Source organism: Doryrhamphus excisus, chromosome 3, assembly GCF_030265055.1.
Source record: "Doryrhamphus excisus isolate RoL2022-K1 chromosome 3, RoL_Dexc_1.0, whole genome shotgun sequence".
In the NCBI taxonomy this organism is placed as follows: Eukaryota; Metazoa; Chordata; class Actinopteri; order Syngnathiformes; family Syngnathidae; genus Doryrhamphus; species Doryrhamphus excisus.
In genome coordinates, this window is record NC_080468.1 from 22829055 (window position 1) to 22848772 (window position 19718).

The 19718-nt window shown below is 41.2% G+C and overlaps 1 protein-coding gene across 19 annotated transcripts in view; it reads right to left on the bottom strand.

The window, feature by feature from the left end:
* LOC131124906 (adhesion G protein-coupled receptor L3-like) overlaps window positions 1-19718 on the bottom strand; it is a 172720-nt gene that overhangs the window by 76175 nt on the left and 76827 nt on the right. For 12 of the 19 annotated variants that reach the window (XM_058065882.1, XM_058065878.1, XM_058065876.1 and 9 more), the window contains exons 5-7: window positions 12025-12134; window positions 5136-5151; window positions 2085-2893 (exon numbers count right to left, since the gene is read on the bottom strand). In XM_058065882.1, the coding sequence (XP_057921865.1) occupies window positions 2085-2893; window positions 5136-5151; window positions 12025-12134 (935 nt within the window). The remainder of the gene's footprint in view (window positions 1-2084; window positions 2894-5135; window positions 5152-12024; window positions 12135-19718) is intronic. The other 7 variants (XM_058065893.1, XM_058065877.1, XM_058065891.1 and 4 more) reach the window with 1 other exon arrangement.

A 19718-nucleotide genomic window follows, 5' to 3' on the forward strand; every position in this document is an offset into this window, starting at 1 on the left:
TGAAGAGCTTTTTTACAGATTTTCATAAGGTGCACCGGATTATGAATCCCAGCGTTGATTTTTGAAAAACTTAAAAGTGCGGAAAATACAGTGTGTCTGTTTGGTATGTCGAAAAATCCGTGGATATACAATATGAATAAGCGACATAAGGATGGATGGATATTGATCCTCATTTTCAACAAAATTCTGCCCCCATGATGACACACCGCCTGATCTAAAGTGTTTAAACAAAAACATGGCGCACTAAAAGTCACAAATCCAACTTACGATATTATCACGTTTCCTGCCGCAGTCAAACAAAATGCTTTATTACTCCAGAGTGTTTTCATTTACTCCCCCGTTTCCAGTTTTGTAATTAATTTGTCTATATATGCGTGCTCCATCTGTCTACTCACTGCAAAGAGTTTACTATTTGTAATCATGCTGCTTCGTCTGGAGGGTAGATGATTTTGCGTGACAACTCATATCCAATAAAAGAAAAACACACACAGGCTCCCCTCTTATTAAGCACAACAAATTAGATTATGGGGTGGTTTCTTGTCCAAACACACCCCACACCCAAATCACACAAACACAAACCCCACCTACCACCCCCTTCTGTACTAACAGCTCTGGAATAAATGCATTGATTACATTGGCATGCTATGATGCATATGTTTTTTTTCTATCAATCCAACGCCATCTTTAAATGTACCACTCACTGGAGTAGGTTCCATCAAAGAAGGGTACCAGAAAGTCTTACAGAACGCTTCATACGTCAGTGAAACGGTGGGAGAATTTCGAGCCTACCTACCAAACCACAAGCATCCGTCCTGACAACCATTATGGGAAGAACTACGTATAAAAAACTTAAATAGAAAGTAGCTAGAGACCTAAAACCACAACCTACCTAACCCTCATTCCCTAACACTTTGGCAACAACAAAATGCATTACAGTACCAGTATAGCATCTTCAAAAATGATAAGAAAAATACTTATACCGGTATAAATGATGAACCTAAACAAGCTAAGTTGCGGGCCGCGGCAGACTTTGCTACATAAGATAAATTAAATATTGTCGTCGTGAGTAGAAGGGATGTTCGTGTGGGGAACTATGTACTATGTACTCGTCAAACCGCTATAAACCGCCTCCTCCTGAACTAAAACAGTTTGAAATGGCGATAAATGGCGAGACTTTGAGGTGTGAATGGAAGCTAGCAGGGTTAGCTTGGTTTAGCATGCTAGCGTGGTTCCTTGTGTGACTCTTCTCTTCAATATAAGAAGCGTTTTGTAATGTAATATTCTGAAAAGTTTGTTGCCAATAAGTAAATGTGCTTTATAATATACAATATAGTGTATTTCATATTGTATTTCATAATTCATATTTCATATTGTATTGTATTTCATCATCATCCAAAAATGTTGTGATATAAGCCAATGTCCATATCGCTCAACCCTACTGAACAGAATACTTGAACCTAGTCACCACCTCAATACTTCAATACTGGGTACACCCTGGACTAGATACCAAGACTGGTCTCCAGGAAACCACTATTCAGAGTACTCGTACTTGCACAGGGCACATATAGACAAACAACCATTCACACTCACATTCATACCTATGGACAATTTGGAGTCGCTATTTAACCTAGCATGTTTTTGGAATGTGGGAGAAAACCCACGCATGCACGGGGAGAACATACAAACTCCACACAGAGATGGCAGAGAGTGGAATTGAACCCTGGTCTCCTAGCTGTGAGGTCTGCTCGCTAACCACTAGACCACCGTGTTAACTTTATTCTTGGTTAAATTATATTTACAGTTGGGGAGGAATGTGGGAGGAAACCTGCAAACTCTGAACATGCAAACACACAGAAATTGAACCCTGGTCTTCTAGCTGTGAGGTCTGCTCGCTAACCACTTGTCCGCCGTGCCGCACCGAAGGAACAACTACTGCAAAAAGGCACTAAAGTCCCACAACATTGGGAGTATACGATATGTGGCAATTTTAGGACCAGGATTGTAACTAGCAACCAGTGTCAAACTCATACATACATATAAAAAACATACATGCAATGCAGTAGGCAAAAAAAATGAAAACTTACCAAGTCGGTTGTCGAGTATGCCAAAATCCAGCGAGTACTTCACAACATGATAATTGTTCCAAACGTAGAGCAGATTATCTCTGGGATTGTAATCCACAGCGGCAATGTATTGGTAGGAATTGGGGAAGGGAATATCCAGGAAGCCATCTTTACTCAGCTCCGTGTTGTAGATGTAGTCGATCTTGTTCCCTGTGGCTTCATTGTCGTCATCCTCGTACACCGATTTCACCACGTAAAGGATCCCGCAGATCATAAAGGCGTTGGACGCCGAGCGCTTATCGTATGCCGTGTCCCAAGTGCCTTCCACGCGTAGTGTGTACGGGTTGAGCTGGCTGATGACGATACGCCCGTTGTTTTGCTCGGTGGCGTAGATCACCCACAGGCCGTTCTCATCCACAGCCAAGTCGATGTCCGATTTACCCCCCCAGCGGTACGGCGACGTGTCATGGTAGTTGGCATTGGCGATAATAGCCTCGCCACTCTTGATGCGAGTCCGCAGATCGAACTTGACAATATTGCGTGTGCGTTCCTTGTTGAAGAACAGTGCTCCATCGTACACAACAAAACCGGTGCCGTCGACGCGGTGTGGGAGTTTATACGTCGTGGTCGGCCTACCAGCGATGAAGTCCTCCTTAGAGGAGTACTCGGTTAATGTATCCGTGCGATACGGCGTCCACGGCATGTAGTAGATCTTATCAGAGGCTTGGAGAGGATCTTTGCACCACGCACCGGACTGGTGATCTGATTCGAAGAGATGTTCGCTCTGGTAGACCCTGCGGAGAAGCCCTGGGCACAGGAATACTGAGGAGCCAAAATAGGGAAAAAACAAGTACGGAGTTACATTGGCAGGTAGCGGCTTTTAGGCGTTTTATACTCATGAACAGCGACAGGATTTTTGCGATGATAATTTCTTCTAACTACAGATTTGTTAAGATGTTTCTCTAAAGATGGCGCTCCATTTCGTTCTGTATACAAAAAAAATTGTAATGTACAATGTAAAAATAGATATAAAAAATTTTTAATAATAATTTTATTTTAGTAAAAATACAATTCTATATTTTAAATAATTATTTTTATATTTTATAATTGTTTTACATTTCCCAAAAACATGTTGATGGTTGTTTCGTGATGCAAACACAAGCTTGAAAGGGGACTTTTATGCTTTTTCAACTTTTCTGACCGCTGCACGGTGGTCGAGTGGTTAGCGTGCAGACCTCACAGCTAGGAGACCAGGGTTCAATTCCACCCTCGGCCATCTCTGTGTGGAGTTTGCATGTTCTCCCCGTGCATGAGTGGGTTTTCTCCGGGTACTCCGGTTTCCTCCCACATTCCAAAAACATGCTAGGTTAATTGGCCACTCCAAATTGTCCATAGGTATGAATGTGAGTGTGAATGGTTGTTTGTCTATATGTGCCCTATGATTGGCTGCCGACCAAACTTTTCTGACCTACAAATGTAGTTAAAATGTTGTATTCTCGTGTTAAATCATGCCAGAGTTTCAGATCATGAGGTTAGCGCATTTGGAAGTGAGCCCTGGAAAAGGTTTGGGATGGCTCGAAACGCTGGGTTTCAGAAGGTGTTGTAAAACTGGACATTTGTGATGTCACACATATAGGCAGCCTTCCGTATATGGGCGTGCATTTTGGGGCGAAATACGCCCGCTGCCTCGCCCGAGCTCTGCTTCTGTGTTTACATTGGTAGCAATGGCTCCCAGGAAGTGTTTCTTCTGGTGTAAGGGAACGCTATATTTCTTTACAATTCCTAACGACGCAAACAAGTGGTTGGAGTTCCATCGGTGGAACAATGGTCCATTTACATTATGGGCTTCTTTGTTAGCCAAGCTCGAGCAGTATTGTTTGTGTTGCAGCTAACACGAAAAACTACATTTATCTGGCGGGCTAACATGACGCCTTGCTAACCGCTAGTCACAGCCGGAAGAATGGATAGCTAGCTCTCAATTTCACTATGAAGACTCGACATGATGCTGTTATGCTATGCTGTTATTGAGTAGCTTAAGTTAAATGCTTGATGTGAGATCAATCACAGAGGAAAGAAGTTTCGGTTGTGTTTTAAATGATCAAAATAGAAATACGTGTTCATGAGTTACATAAGGATTGTGAATGATGCGGTTCCTCTTTAAAAGCGGCAATTTTAAAAAAGAAAAATTGCCAGAGGTCTGCCTAAGCACTTGGGAGTATGACCAACCACAGCAGAGTGGGCGTGCTTGGAGGCGGGCCGAGGGTGCAATAAATTAAAACAAACCATTTTTGTGGGAAGCACGAAATCCAAAGAAAAACAGCTGGAATAGGTGCAGATTCTGTAAGATCTCGAAAGCTTTCTGTGCGGGTTATTGTGTGTAGTGGCGTCCACAACTCAATACTAAGAGCCGAAAAATTAGCATAATAGTCCCCCTTCAAATAACGTTACCCAAAACTGTCAGAATCAAAGTACAGTACTCGTTGCAAGAAAGAAGTATTATTATGGAATGAAAATCTTTGTGATATTGCAATCCCAGTAGAAATCCCCACAATAAAGAAACAAATTATATTACAAATTATGAATATACAATAAACACATTATATTACAAACAAAATTACATAGTACTTTTGAACAGACTGATCTGTTTGGGTTTTTTTTTTCAAATTGAGCCTTTTGTGAGAATGTTGTTTATGTCTTTAAAAAACACTGTTTTATTGTCAAAATGATAACGCTTTTAAAGCTTTTGAATGAGCTGATAAGGTATGAATATGGTTGCTATAATCTCTCCTCTGTATTGATTAGCGAGTCCCTGAAGGTTATAGCCATCATCGTGTTAGAGCTATAATCAAAATATGCTGACATCTTATTGGACAAGCTATTGATCAGCCTATATAGCGTTAGCTTTAATGGTATGCGGCTGATAAGGCTCAGCTTGGAGAAGAAAATGAGATTTTAAAAAAATCCGACCAAGGCACATCTGCTGCATTTATGTCAAAATATTTGCACTGAATGGCATTTTTAATAATAATAATAAAAATAATGATGATGAAGAAAATTCTTGTCATTTAGTTACCTTTTTGCTCCACTTCTGTTTTTAGGCATGAGGGGGGAAAAGAGAGAAAAAGAAAGATTAATTAAAATTGATTAATCACAATCAAAAAATGAATCACAATATATAATTCAATAAAAAATGAAGGAAATATGCTAAACAACGTTTTTGAAGCAAACATGTTGTAAACCTTTCCCACACAGGACGCACAGCGGAGAAGGACTCAATTAAGAAAATAGTAGTCGCAATCACAACACGGCAACAGAATAGGATGCTATCATTCAAATAGCTGAAATTTTTGACAATTTCTGCAAAGCTAACACATTGCAAACTTTCTGATATTCAGCGAAATCACAACACAGTGGCCTTCCGATGAGGAAATATGACAAAATGCCGAACAACGGGACAATACGAAGCAAATATTTGATAATTTTGACTACTTACTTTAAGCTCTACTTACTACTTACTTAAAGCCTATGAAGATGCCTGCACTACTACATAAGCAGCCACAATGCTAGTTGCCCCACTTAACGACCAGACCTTAATGCTAAAAATGCATGTCTAAAATCTCTTAGGAATATGATGCATGAATGTGGCATACCTATGACATGCATTATATAATAATACATAAGCAAAGTGAAGCAAAATTGAACACTATTATTCAAATAGTTGGCAGAATACTGTCGTTTTTGACCAATTATTTTATGCCTTAATAATCACAAACAATAGAATTAAATCTGTCACAATCAGTAACTAACTCCTCGGATGAGGAAATATGGTACAAACATTGAAATTTTTGTTTAATAATTGCAACATATCCAAAAACTTTCCCATATTCCAAAAACACAACCTTGAATCTCCATCCATAAATTCATCATTACTATTATTATTATTCCCAGTGCTAAATCGCATACTACTTGCTGCTTAGCATCCAGCCGCTAACAGCTGTATGGATTTCCACTTGAATAATTAACGCTTACCAATTTTGCTCTAATGGCAGAGAGAGGTATCAGAATGGTGTCATTAGGCGGATAATAGAGATTCATCGAGGAGCGGCGGCCATATTCCCCCCCCCTTAACGCCATCCCATCAGCTTTTTAATTAATGACACAAATTACGTGGCTTTGAATAGCATGTGCCTAAGGACGGGGGAGGACGTTCTCTCGCTGGATCTTCTTTTGTCCGTCATTTTCCTCGTCACTACATTTCTCGACAGTACTATCTTTGTGCTTTTCTCTTGTGTTACGACAGTGTTATCATATAACCATGGCAACACGTCGTCGAGTGGAAATATAATTAGTGTAAAATTTTTTGAAATTTCACAAAATCACAGAGAATTTAGTAAAAAGCCAAAACAATAATAAATGAGTAATAGCAACAAGAAGGAAATAAAGTATATGAGGAAAATGACCATTCTCGTTTTAATGAAGGCAGTCAAAAGGCTGCTTGAAACAACGCTACATTAGCAGGAACTGAAGTACAGTGTTCCCTCGCGGTTCAGTTTTCATGGACTCGAACTTTTTTCGTGCAATTTTAGTGTAATATCACACCGTAAGAACGGTGGCCCTTTAAGAAGAATTGCACTGTAAAAAGTTGAGTGTTGTAGTCATCTGCGTCCTGATTGGCTGTAGGCCATCTTCCTGTTTCGGCCGCTAGCAAGCTGCAAACAATAGCCAACTGTGTGACTCTGAACGCTGCACAGCCGCAAGCTCTCCCCCCCGACAAAACCCACAGTGGTGGTGAAACGTTGTGCATGAGCAGGAACCCCAGGACCATGGAACCCAAGAAAGGCAGAAACTACCCGATCAGACCCCCCGGACACGCCGAAGAAATGCAAGTCATGCGGGTGGAACAAATGAATTCGACTTACAAAGTATGACGGGGATAAACAAAACGTACTTCAACAAGGACACAAAAACGCCACAGTCAATGAGTCATGTTTTGAAAATGAATTTTTCGAGTGTTTAAACAAGAGAGAAATGTGAGAAAATATTATTGACTGTTCAAGAACAGTATATAAAGTTTATAGTGAGGTATTTTACAACCTGGAAACATCTAAGATCTAAGCCCTTGCTGGCAACTACCAAATTCCACTATCTTTAAACTGAATTCTCCTCAAACGAGAAAAATAGTTCTAACAAGGACAAAGAATCAAAACCTAGGAAACCAAGAAAAACAAAGCCAGAAAACAAAAGTTATGTTATCGCAGCCCCCCAAAAAGAGTTCTCCAGAAAAGAAGAAAAATGCATATTTGAAAGATATTAAAAAAGACACAATTATATGGTTTTGAAAGGATGAACTAAAAAAAAAATATGTTGCAAAATTTTGAAAATTCCGCTATATCAGCTACAAAAGGTTGTAATAACAAAGAAAGTAAACACGGCAAAACACCATTTTTGCTTTTCAAAGGCATTTAAAAAGCTGTACTGAGCCAAAAACGTGTTTAAATACTCCGAAACGAGCTGGAAGGTTTCTGCACCAACATCTTGAGTGACTGGACACCATCAAACAGCGTGGGAATAAACAAACTGGACATTGATTAGCAGAGGGACGTCTAATTAGAATGGAGACCCCCCTGAAGAGACCCTCCTCTAATTAGCGCTTAATGCAGCACACCTGGCACCTCCACAAAAACGTTTAGATCCAAGCTTTGATTTTTGTGACACCAAAAACCCTCTTTGCTTTTAATCTCATGCGATGCATCTTGTTGTTTACGGGAGCCAAAACAACATCTGATTTACAAAAAGGGGAAAAATCTGCACCAAAAACATCAAAAGTCCAAACAACGGTCAATAAAACAGATGATAAATGAAAAAAAAAGACATAAAATAGTACTGTTTTTCATAAGATAGTGGAGATGACAATTTATTGTTTGACATTGTGACATAGTTTAACCATTAAAATATAATTTAACAAATTTGTAACTTTCACTGACGAAAACATGAAAGTGTAAAAAGTGGTTAACCGCTATTATTGAATTCATTGAATTGATTGATTTTTTTCATAGGAAATAAAAAGTCTGTTCCAATGTCAAACTATAGCCATACAAATTCATTCATTCATTCATTTTCTACCGCTTTTCCTCACACCCAGGACTGGTCGCCAGCCAATCACAGGGCACATATAGACAAACAACCATTCACACTCACATTCATACCTATGGACAATTTGGAGTCGCCAATTAACCTAGCATGTTTTTGGAATGTGGGAGGAAACCGGAGTACCCGGAGAAAACCCACGCATGCACGGGGAGAACATGCAAACTCCACACAGAGATTGGCCGAGGGTGGAATTGAACCCTGGTCTCCTAGCTGTGAGGTCTGCGCGCTAACCACTCGTCCGCCGTGCAGCCCCATACAAAACAATCTGGTAAAAACAAGCTAACCACTCTTAATCTTACAATGTGTAAAATGACAAAACATTGCGTTTTAACTTTTAATGATGATGACAAATTTCACTTTTTTTTTGAACGTTTTAATAGTTACAAGTGTAAAAAGTACTAAAAACACTAATAAGTTAAAAATAGATCCTTACAGGAATTTTGTGCTTTTGGGGTAACTTTATAACAGTCTATATGATTACCCAACTGTTAACACGGGCGGCATGGAGGTCTAGTGGTTAGCACGCAGACCTCACAGCTCGGAGACCAGGGTTTGATTCCACTCTCTGCCATCTCTGTGTGGAGTTTGCATGTTCTCCCCGTGCATGCGTGGGTTTTTTTCCGGGTACTCCGGTTTCCTCCCACATTCCAAAAACATGCTAAGTTAATTGGCGACTCCAAATTGTCCATAGGTATGAATGTGAGTGTGAATGGTTGTTTGTCTATATGTGCCCTGTGATTGGCTGGCCACCAGTCCAGGGTGTATAAAAATCATCTGCTTTAGTGACCTGCAGTGTCTTGGCCCTCAATGACATAAGTTTAACACCCCTGCTCTAAGGTATCGAAAAAAAAAAAGCTACTTCTGCCTCCATGCTGCCTTTAGGAGCACATGACAAAACAGGACAGATTAGTGTTCTGGTCACACAAGTGGCGTTTACCTGCAGCGTGACCACTGAATCATCACGCCACATTAGGCAGGCTGCATTATAAGCGGTGCTCGTGTGCAGAGGAATCCATTTTATGGTCTCACCTGCCAGCACAGAAGGCCAGACGTTTGTAGCAGGTGTTTGTTAGCGCTTGCCAAAAAACATGCTAGTCTCATTATTGGACTGGAGCTAGCGTCACGCTGCTAGCTCGGTGTCTTGTTATTATTAGCAAAATGGATTAAAAAGCAATTAGGCAAGAAGTGCTCATAAATAAAACTAAATGAATGAATAAATAGAATTGTGCGATTATGTCTTGGCTCTTGTTTGTGAACTTTGGACGAGGATGTGAAACCTGCTGTGTTATGTTGTCTTTGCAACAAACAGCAGCTAAATTACAATGCTAACACTGTAAGGCAAGGGGTCTCAAACTCAATTTACCTGGGGGGCCACCGGAGCTAGGTTCTGGGTGAAGCCGGGCCGCATCAGGTTTTCAAAAAAACAAACAAAAACAAAAAAAAACGCATTTATTAAAAACTGGAAAAAAAAAATCAATAAAAAAACTATCTTCAATGCTTTTGCTTCTGCTATACCCTACACTTTTTCAGTACTTTGGTTCCGGTTTTCCACACCAAAATATCTGATAAAACATTCCACTGTTCTCAAATATCTTAATTTTTATTTTTCTATACACAAAATAAGATTAAAAAAAAAAAATTAAGAATAAAGACAATAAATCAATCAATCAGTAATAAATAAGTAAAATAATAATAAAACAGCAAATAAGAAAAACGTAAGAAACCACATACAGTTGGTAGAGAAATTATTTTTTCCAGATTCAAATGTACAGTATTAGCAGTTATTTAACCTTTAACATGAACATTAATGAAACTTAATAATTTGACCCAATTAGCAAGTTAGCGTCGTACTCAGTTCCATCTGGGAGCGGCGTCGTAACTTTAACAACACAGTTCCAAAAAACAAAGAAACAACAAATATGTTGTTTCCATTTAAAAAGTGCACTTTAAAACGTTGCACTTTAACTTTGAAAGAGTGACTGGTGTAGCAAAAAAAACACAAAAAGTCAACAAAAGCTAATATTAAGTGTTCTTAACTGATTGCATTGATGCTTTAACATAGTTAAATGACAATGTTGGTCAAATTCCGAACTCTGCAACCTCAACCGGCATCTGATTTTCTAGGGAGGATCTGTTGCTGGAGTGAAAGGCTTTAATAAAGAAGAATAGACGGGCAGTGGAGCGAGAAAAACGGGGCGGAGACCAATGCCATCTATTGGACATGTTTATGGGTCTTCATAAAGGTACTGCCTAAAGGTAATCTAGAAAGTGCACTAGGGGTGGAAATACACAAACTAACAAACATGGCTGCCATTGCGGGTTTTCCCGTCTAAACACACACAGTCATCAAATAATGGTTGTTGAAATGAAACCATGATGAATAGTCGGGTAGCGGTCGGGTCCAATCTTCTATTAATAAAATCAATAATGTAACTTACAGGATGTCTATTGATCTTGTACTTCAGATGACCTTGAGATGGCCTCACATGAGCGCATGGAAGGAAATACATGGACCATGCAACTAGATAGGAAGTCACTATTAAAAATGATGACCATATTTGGTCATAGAAGACAAGATGGCCCTGCTTTCTTCACAGGAACACATCAGGAACAAAGCAAACAGACGGTTTTCCAACAAGACACCAGAATGCAAAGAGAACCTTATGGACAAGTCCAAGCTTTTTGGACCCCCCCACTGCATGTCAGCAAGGTTCACTACAGGAGAACCAAAAGGGTATGAGATCTAGAGATATAGGTCTGAAGGCCTCAAGGTGCAACAAGTCCATTCATTCATTCATTTTCTACCGCTTTTCCTCATGAGGGTCACAGGGGTGCTGGAGTCTACCCCAGCAGTCTTCGGGCGAGAGGCGGGGTACACTCTGGACTGGTTAGTGCGCAGACCTCACAGCTAGGAGACCGAACCCTGGTCTTCCACCCTCCAATTCCGGCCATCTCCGGTTACTCTGGTCTCCTCCCACATTCCGCGACTCTCGTGCGACGAGGGTCGCGGGGGTGCTGGAGCCTATCCCAGCTGTCTTCGGGCGTGAGGCGGGGTACACCCTGGACTGGTCGCCAGCCAATCACAGGGCACATATAGACAAACAACCATTCACACTCATTCATACCTATGGACAATTTGGAGTCGCCAATTAACCTAGCATGTTTTTGGAATGTGGGAGGAAACCGGAGTACCCGGAAAAAAACCCACGCATGCACGGGGAGAACATGCAAACTCCACACAGAGATGGCCGAGGGTGGAATTGAACCCTGGTCTCCTAGCTGTGATGTCTGCGCGCTAACCACTAGACCCTGATGCAACATCAATTGACTGAAATATTGTAGGTAGTCCGTTTCTGTACCTTAAGTCCAGGGTACCCCCCTACTGATAAAATTCTGGAAGTGACTATAAGTAGGTCTGAAGTGCAGTAGGCATCTGTTTCTGTGTCCTTGGAGGGCACCGCCCCTTTAATAACATTTTGTAGCCTTAAAATGACATCTGACTGGGAATAAGTCTGAAGTACAGTAGAATAGTCTGTTTCTATTAGTCCAATTTGGAAGGCACCAAGTCTCTTAGCGCATGATGCTAAAAAAAAAATCCTCCATTTGCATTAACCCCCTGATACCAACAGTGTCATATACGCAGGGAAACATTTCCGCCCTGGTGATAATGTGATGATTTTTACACGTTGTAAACGTCGAGGTCATATCAGTGCTAGTCATCACATTCAGTGTTTTTTGCACTAATAAAGAGAGTGTTGATGAGTCACAAAACAGGAAATGAATACTGAGAGAAAAAAGAGGGAGTACATACTGAAGGGGACACATTCATACTGGACTTCCAGATATTTGTACGTTCCGGGACAGGGGTCTGGAAACACATCCGGGCCGGCAATGACAGCACACTGGGTCCGGTTATTACATCTGAAACAGAAAGAAATGATGTTGAGTTTGAGGAAATGAGGAATAATTGCAACAACGAGGATGTTTTTGTTATTTCCGTCACGGTGGAAGTTGTCTCATATATATTTTGTTTCAGTAAAAAATATGATGATAGCCATAGAAGCAGAGGTTACACACTTATTTTGTAGCAATGCTCTGAATCTATACTATCATTATCTTTGTCATATAATAAATACTATTTATCCTTTGAAGGTCAAGGCAGGGTCTGACACAATGATTCATACGGCACAATTAAAGGATCCTCTACACCTTAATTAACATTGATTGGCTGCCCGCTAATCAATCCAAGCCATGAGGAGGGGGGAAATGCTGTAATGAGATATAGTCAGCTTCCTTTATGGCTTCATGAACCATATACAGCTAGACACCCCCCACCCCTGAAGACCACCCACCCACGCTTACTAGGCAGTAAATGCCACTCAAGTAAATAAGGGCTCATTGTGACAGAGAAACAATTATCTCCTCACAGGACCTTTTATTCTTTTCACGTGGGGGGCACAGCAGGGGGTTGTTATCCGGGGATAGGGAGGAGGAGGTTAGGTGTCACGTAAAAGACAACGCAGCCCCCCCCCCCTCTAAAATGGAACATGAATGCAGAGAAAAGGCAAAGTGAATCAAGCAGGATCATGGCGGGTTTAGTGCATGATGAAATATTATAGCAATTTCAATACACCTAGCATGTCATAGTAAACCATAGCATCACATAGCATAGCCTTGCATATGTTTTTTTTTAAGTGAAATTTAGCATATAAAATATAAAGTAAATGGCTGCACAGCGGTCTAGTGGTTAGCATGCAGACCTCACAGCTAGGAGATCAGGGTTCAATTCCACCCTCAGCCATCTCTGTGTGGAGTTTGCATATTCTCCCCGTGCATGCGTGGGTTTTCTCCAGGTACTCCGGTTTCCTCCCACATTCCAAAAACATGCTAGGTTAATTGGCGACTCCAAATTGTCCATAGGTATGAATGTGAGTGTGAATGGTTGTTTGTCTATATGTGCCCTGTGATTGGCTGGCGACCAGTCCAGGGTGTACCCCGCCTCTCGGCCGAAGACAACTGGGACCTGAGTTCAAATCCACCCTCGGCTATCTCTGTGTGGAGTTTGCATATTTCCATGTTTTCCATAGGTATGAATGTGAGTGTGAATGGTTGTTTGTCTATATGTGCCCTGTGATTGGCTGGCCACCAGTCCAGGGTGTACCCCGCCTCTCAGCCGAAGACAGCTGGGAAATGAATGAATGAATATACAGTAAATGTTGATACCCATATATTAGTCTAAATATTACAAAAAATAATTGTAATTCGTAAATAAACACTAAACTAGTTTTTATATATTTGCATCACAATTATGACGGCGATGTAATATATGCAGGGAAGATTTAAGCAGTAAGTCCAACAATTACACTGTATTTATGTTTATTTCTTTTTACATTTGTCAACAGAGGCTAAGCTGGGACCAAATCTGCAAATGCAATCGTAGTTTGGAATAACAACTTCTTTCCTCTTGAGGGATTAAACAAACATGCTTCATATGCGGCGGGATGATTGCGCACTTAATCCTGAAGATTTTATGTTGACCTACATGCAAAAATCCTTTTTATCGCTGCTGTGAGCATTATTTACCTGAATTAACTCTACTTTGTTCTCCGAAAAAAAAATGTTACATGAGACCAGTGTAGGCTTTCTTCTGCAAATAGATGGTTGATTGTTATTATTGTTGTATTATTGTTATTGTTTGATACTTGAACTGCACACGCTTTGATGCTCTGCACAAATAAAGTTCCTAACGGATAAATAAAGTTCTTAAGTTAAGTTAAGTGTTTTCTTGGATCTCTGTGACTGGTTTGGAGCTTTTTAGGAGCTGGTTGTTAGAGCTTTGCTTTTCCATTATTATAGTTTTTCCACAAACTGTGGCTCCAAAAGCTTGCGAAGCATTTGCATAATGAGGTGGGCAGGGTTAGCTTTAAAAAGTAAGCGAATTGCCTGCATTCTTGAAACATTGCATTGCAACTCAAACAATGGGAAATAATGGATAACAGTCTCTTATCCTTTTGGACACTTGAAGGAGTGCTGAAGAAATTTGTAACAGGGAAAGGACCCTGCTGATGCTGAACTGCATCAAGAGGCGAGATGGCTGCAGCGAGTTTTTTTTTGTTTTTTTTCGTCTTTTGAGTACTACAGAGACCAAAAGAAAGAGCGAAGCAGGAGCGGCACTGGTTCTGATGTGTATAATAACAATGCTGTTCGTAATCCAGGAGCCTATTACAAAAGGGCACTCAGGCATAAGTGAGACCTGCATGGACTCCCAATTTTGAGTGTAAATTCTAGCCTACGGTTAACGTTAAATAGTTGAAATATGTTTGTATGACAGCAAAGTACTTTCATTGTAAACCGATGTGTCATGTATGTATCGTGCAATTGTCTTCTGGTTTAATTATGTTTCTGTCAGCTGTGATTGGCGGAAGACCAGTCCAGGGTGTACTCCACTTTTCGCCCAAAGTCAGCTGGGATAGGCTCCAGCATACCCCCGCGACCATAATGAGGATAAGCGGCATACAAAAGGAATGGATGGCTCTTTCTGTCAATCTTTGTTAAAATGTTTTACATTTTGTACCTTTATATTGATATTTTTACGTGTACATAATGTGCAGTGTAAGGTTTGTGTTTGTGTTTACATTAAAAAGTGAAATTTGCTGATCGGAGGCATAACCCTACGCCGTAATGACACAGGCTCCCGAAGATAATGGAAAATGAAACTTGGTGTTGTAGTCAGTTCAGCTTCCACCCAGTCACAAACTAAATCCAGCACCAAACCCCAAGAGTTTGCCATAGTGGAAAAGTGGTATGTAGTAAGCGCCATCTGTTGTGGCACTATTTCATTCTGGAAATGTACTTGAAATTGATGCTATATATTTGTTGTATATGTTTGGTCAGTTAGGCTGCAGATGCTACATGATCTGATTTAGAGTGACTCAAAACCTCCTGGTGGTGGCGTCATAGCAGAAAGGACTGGGCATTGAGTGGGTGTTTGGTGATGTCCTGCCAGTAAATTCTCCAAAACATCCGGGTGTTGAAATTGGGAGTCAGCGTGACGTGAAAAGGGATGACGGGATGGCAGGCATGGAATGGTCGAGCCCGGAGTTTTGGACATGATAGTGAAGACAGTGGTGGGTAACTGGCAGGGCCTTGTTCACAAGTTTGGAGATATGGCACTCTCTCTAAAGGGTTGCAGGTGCGATCCCAACCAGAAGGGTCAGGAGCTCTGTGGGCGAGCGCGGCTTTTCTGACTGTTGCTTATTTTGAGGACAAAGCTGCAATTGGACAGGATGTTGGCAATGAACCACACAAGGTTTCAGGCCAGAACCGAAGCCTGCTTGCTCTCCGGAGTGCTGGGGATCAGACAAGTTCAGTTCGGACAAGAAGGAGTAGCTCAAGGAGCCAGAGAGGGACGCAGAAAAGTGAGAGAGGACAGTAAGTTGGGTAGGCAAGGATGATTTCCTGGACACGCAAAAGCGACAGAATCTGCAGATCCAAACCAAGCATTGGGTATTACTTCAGTTGAACTGCGTATTTTGCTTTTTCATAGATTTGTTTTCTCCCATTTTTTCCTCACTGTCAGCAGTCGTTTGCTAACGGCGGCAGATTAGAGAGGGACGGCCACCATCTGACGACAGGAGACACAAGGGAAAGTAGCAGATCACAACACTGTAATCACCGTAATCGCTAGCCGATCCCAGAGCAGTGGAAAGAGCCAAAATGTATTCTATTGAACAGGAAGAAAAGCATACATTAAGTCATTCTTGGATGAATCTTATCTTTGCCACTGCATTTTTCTCAGCGGGACCCCTAAAATTTACCCGCGTACAATTTTGGACCTCGAAGCCAACTTTTCAGAACCACCAAGGACGCCTTAAGAAGGTGAGGGGCAGTCCAATGAAGAGAGTGCTGTGTGGAGACGATCCACGGCATTTGCAACCCCCGAGAGGGTGAGAAGCAATCCACACCAACCATGGAGTGGGTGGGTTGTGTAGAAATCCTCCCCCTGAGGACTAAGTGGGTTTCGAAATAGAGGATAAGGGAATCTTAAAGAACCAAATTATAGAATAAGAACCAGATTATTTATTCCTGACAAACAATACCTAATACAGACGTCCGGGCTTATCTGCAGTCCCTGCATGCCTACAAGTAAGCGGGTCTTATTACATTGATAACAGAGTCCTGTCATCAATGTTTGGCAAAAGTGTCCTTGGTATCACAGTAAAGCACTTGAGTCGACCAGAAGACCACTAGAATGAGCTTGATGATGGCAGCTACACCTATGCCATGAACTTCCTGCTTCCCAGCATGCTTTGCTTGACAGCTTTGTAAATAGTTGTACATCTTACATGTTTAATGTTATGTAAGTTGATATTTATTCATTCATTCATTTTCTATCACTTATCCTCATTAGGGTTGCGGGGGTGCTGGAGCCTATCCCAGTTGTCTTCTGGCGAGAGGCGGAGTACACCCTGGACTGGTCGCCAGCCAATCACAGGGCACATATAGACAAACAACCATTCACACTCACATTCATACCTATGGAAACATGCAAACTCCACACAGAGATGGCCGAAGGTGGATTTGAACTTGGGTATCTTAGCTGTGAGGCCCGCGTGGTAACCACTCATCCACCGTGCAGCCAAAGTTGCCTCGCGTGTGTCTGTTACATTGTTGTTGTGTTAAGTTTGCTGCTGTATATTTCTTATCGCTTTGATCTTTTTGTTTACACCATGTCCTTGGTTTGTGTTCTTTGTTCTTACACCACTTTCATTCCGATTACGTGTCATGCTCATTGCAAGTTCCTCACTATTGTCTAACACGTTAAAGAGCAACTTCCTACTAGCAGCTAAAGCGCCTCTGAATGTTTGAATGTCTGAAGATTGCCACGATATTAAAAATTAACAGCCAATCACAGCTGGCGACCAGATAGACAAACAACCATTCACACTCACATTCATACCTATGGACAATTTTGAGTCACCAATTAACCTAGCATGTTTTTGGAATGTGGGAGGAAACCGGAGTACCCGGAGAAAACCCACGCATGCACGGGGAGAACATGCAAACTCCACACAGAGATGGCCGAGGGTGGAATTGAACGAAGGTCTCCTAGCTGTGAGGTCTGCGCGCTAACCACTAGACCGCCGTGCCACCCTGATGTTATCCAGTTCCATAGAAATCAGTTAAGGCTAGTGCTAAAGGCAGATAAATTCTAAGTTATTCAAAGTCTTGGCATGTTGCGTGACCACAGGATGCAGAGGTAGGAAAAAGGTGCAGGTAAAAAAAAAAAGTGTCTTTAATTTTAGCACAGGCAGGTGCATGCAATAACAGAGGCTGAAGTGAATATAAAAACGCAGAACAAAAGGCGCCGGTGCACAAAGTGACAAAACCACTGTGAACAGGAAGAGAAAAAAAAGTACACGAAAGCAGCTTAAGGTTTTGCATAAAACAAAAAGCATTGCAAACTCATTGCAACCACAAGAAACCAGCAAGTCACTGCAAGTGTATTTTAAACTTCTTACTTAAGGAGAACGTAAATCTATTTTAATGAAATAAAGGAGGTCAACGTAACTGTTTTAGAATTGTTGAAATTGGTGTAGCTATCAATTGTCAATATTGTAATGTAATATTGTAATGTTGAGAACCGGGGCTTTTACATGCACTAAAAAAAGACAAAGATTTATTCCATGAATTCGATGAAACCCACTTTTTCACACTTCATTCAAGGGTCCTTGAAAGCACCGCAGTCCTGTGCTATAAGATGCAATCCTCCAATGCTACTACAATGTGTTCTCAGGGCATTGACTGTTCAAACAATGCCCTGTTAACAAACTTAACATAAAATAGATTTAATCTAGAACCATTCAAAATGCATATAAATAATGATTATGACCAACATACAATAGTTGGACTCATACAGTGTATTAATAACACAACAAGACACCAACGGTCAACGGTACTGCAGCAAATAGCAATTAGTTTATGCAATATTGTCAATTAAGTTTGCCAAATAATTGTGCCTTAAAGCACGTAGTATTGCTTAAGTATGTCTCGGAATATTTAGTGTTGGGTGTGTGATCCAAGATGGCTGAAAAATCAATCAATGTCCATGCACATATTTACTGATACAACTAAATTCACATATAAGTTTGCTATATGTAGTTTTGTACTGTAACCAAGGTAGAACTTTTGAGAAAAAAATTAATAGAAAACTTAATCATACAAAAACTGGGGCATTCAAAATCGACTGTATTTAACCCGGCCCACTATGTGATTATAATGTCTCAAAACCATTTAAAATATTATAGGGAATATTATTTATTCATTCATTTTCTACCGCTTTTTCCTCATGAGGGTCGCGGGGGTGCTGGAGCCTATCCCAGCTGTCTTCGGGCGAGAGGCGGGGTACACCCTGGACTGGTCGCCAGCCAATCACAGGGCACATATAGACAAACAACCATTCACACTCACATTCATACCTATGGACAATTTGTAGTCGCCAATTAACCTAGCATGTTTTTGGAATGTGGGAGGAAACCGGAGTACCCGGAGAAAACCCACGCATGCACGGGGAGAACATGCAAACTCCACACAGAGATGGCCGAGGGTGGGGAAAGACAAAATAAGAAGCCAAAAAGTTACCACTTCCACACAAAATAGGAGGAGAACTCATTCATTCATTTTCTACCGCTTATCCTCACGAGGGTCGTGCTGGAGCCTATCCCAGCTGTCTTCGGGCGAGAGGCGGGGTACACTCTGGACTGGTGGCCAGCCAATCACAGGGCACATATAGACAAACAACCATTCACACTCACATTCATACCTATGGACAATTTGGAGTTACCAATTAACCTAGCATGTTTTTGGAATGTGGGAGGAAAAACCGGAGTACCCGGAAAAAAACCCACGCATGCACGGGGAGAACATGCAAACTCTAGGGAATATTAAATAAGTGTAAATTCTGTAGACAAATAATTTAGTCTTCCATTTTTTCCACTTTTGCCAAGATAGTCCCTGTCAAAAGATCTCAGACGGCCCATTTGCTTTCAAGAGCAAACATGTCAAAAGCAGAACCCGCCTCTCTTTTAGGCTGCTAGGTTTTTATTGTTTGTCTACACGCTGTGTGATGTGTGCACATTTGCAAGGAGCTGTATTTATTAGAACGGGGAGTAGGGAGAAAAGTGACGGACGGGTCAATATCCTCGTCCCTCTGTTGGGAGCCATTACGCTTTTAGTGATGGTCTTCGCCCGCCCACGCTCTACTTCATTCATTATCTTTCCCAGCTGCATCCATCTTCTCTCATTCCACCTGTCTCCTGGCACTGCATGCACACACACACACACACACACACACTTAAACCCTTGTTCCTTTCCCCTACAGGCAGGTCCTGCAAATTTTGTGTCAATTAAAAGAGATGTTGACATGTAAAAAAACTACAACCACAATATAATTAAGCCATTCTTAAATCACATTTTTTTGAACGAGCTCTTCTATTGTATTTCATT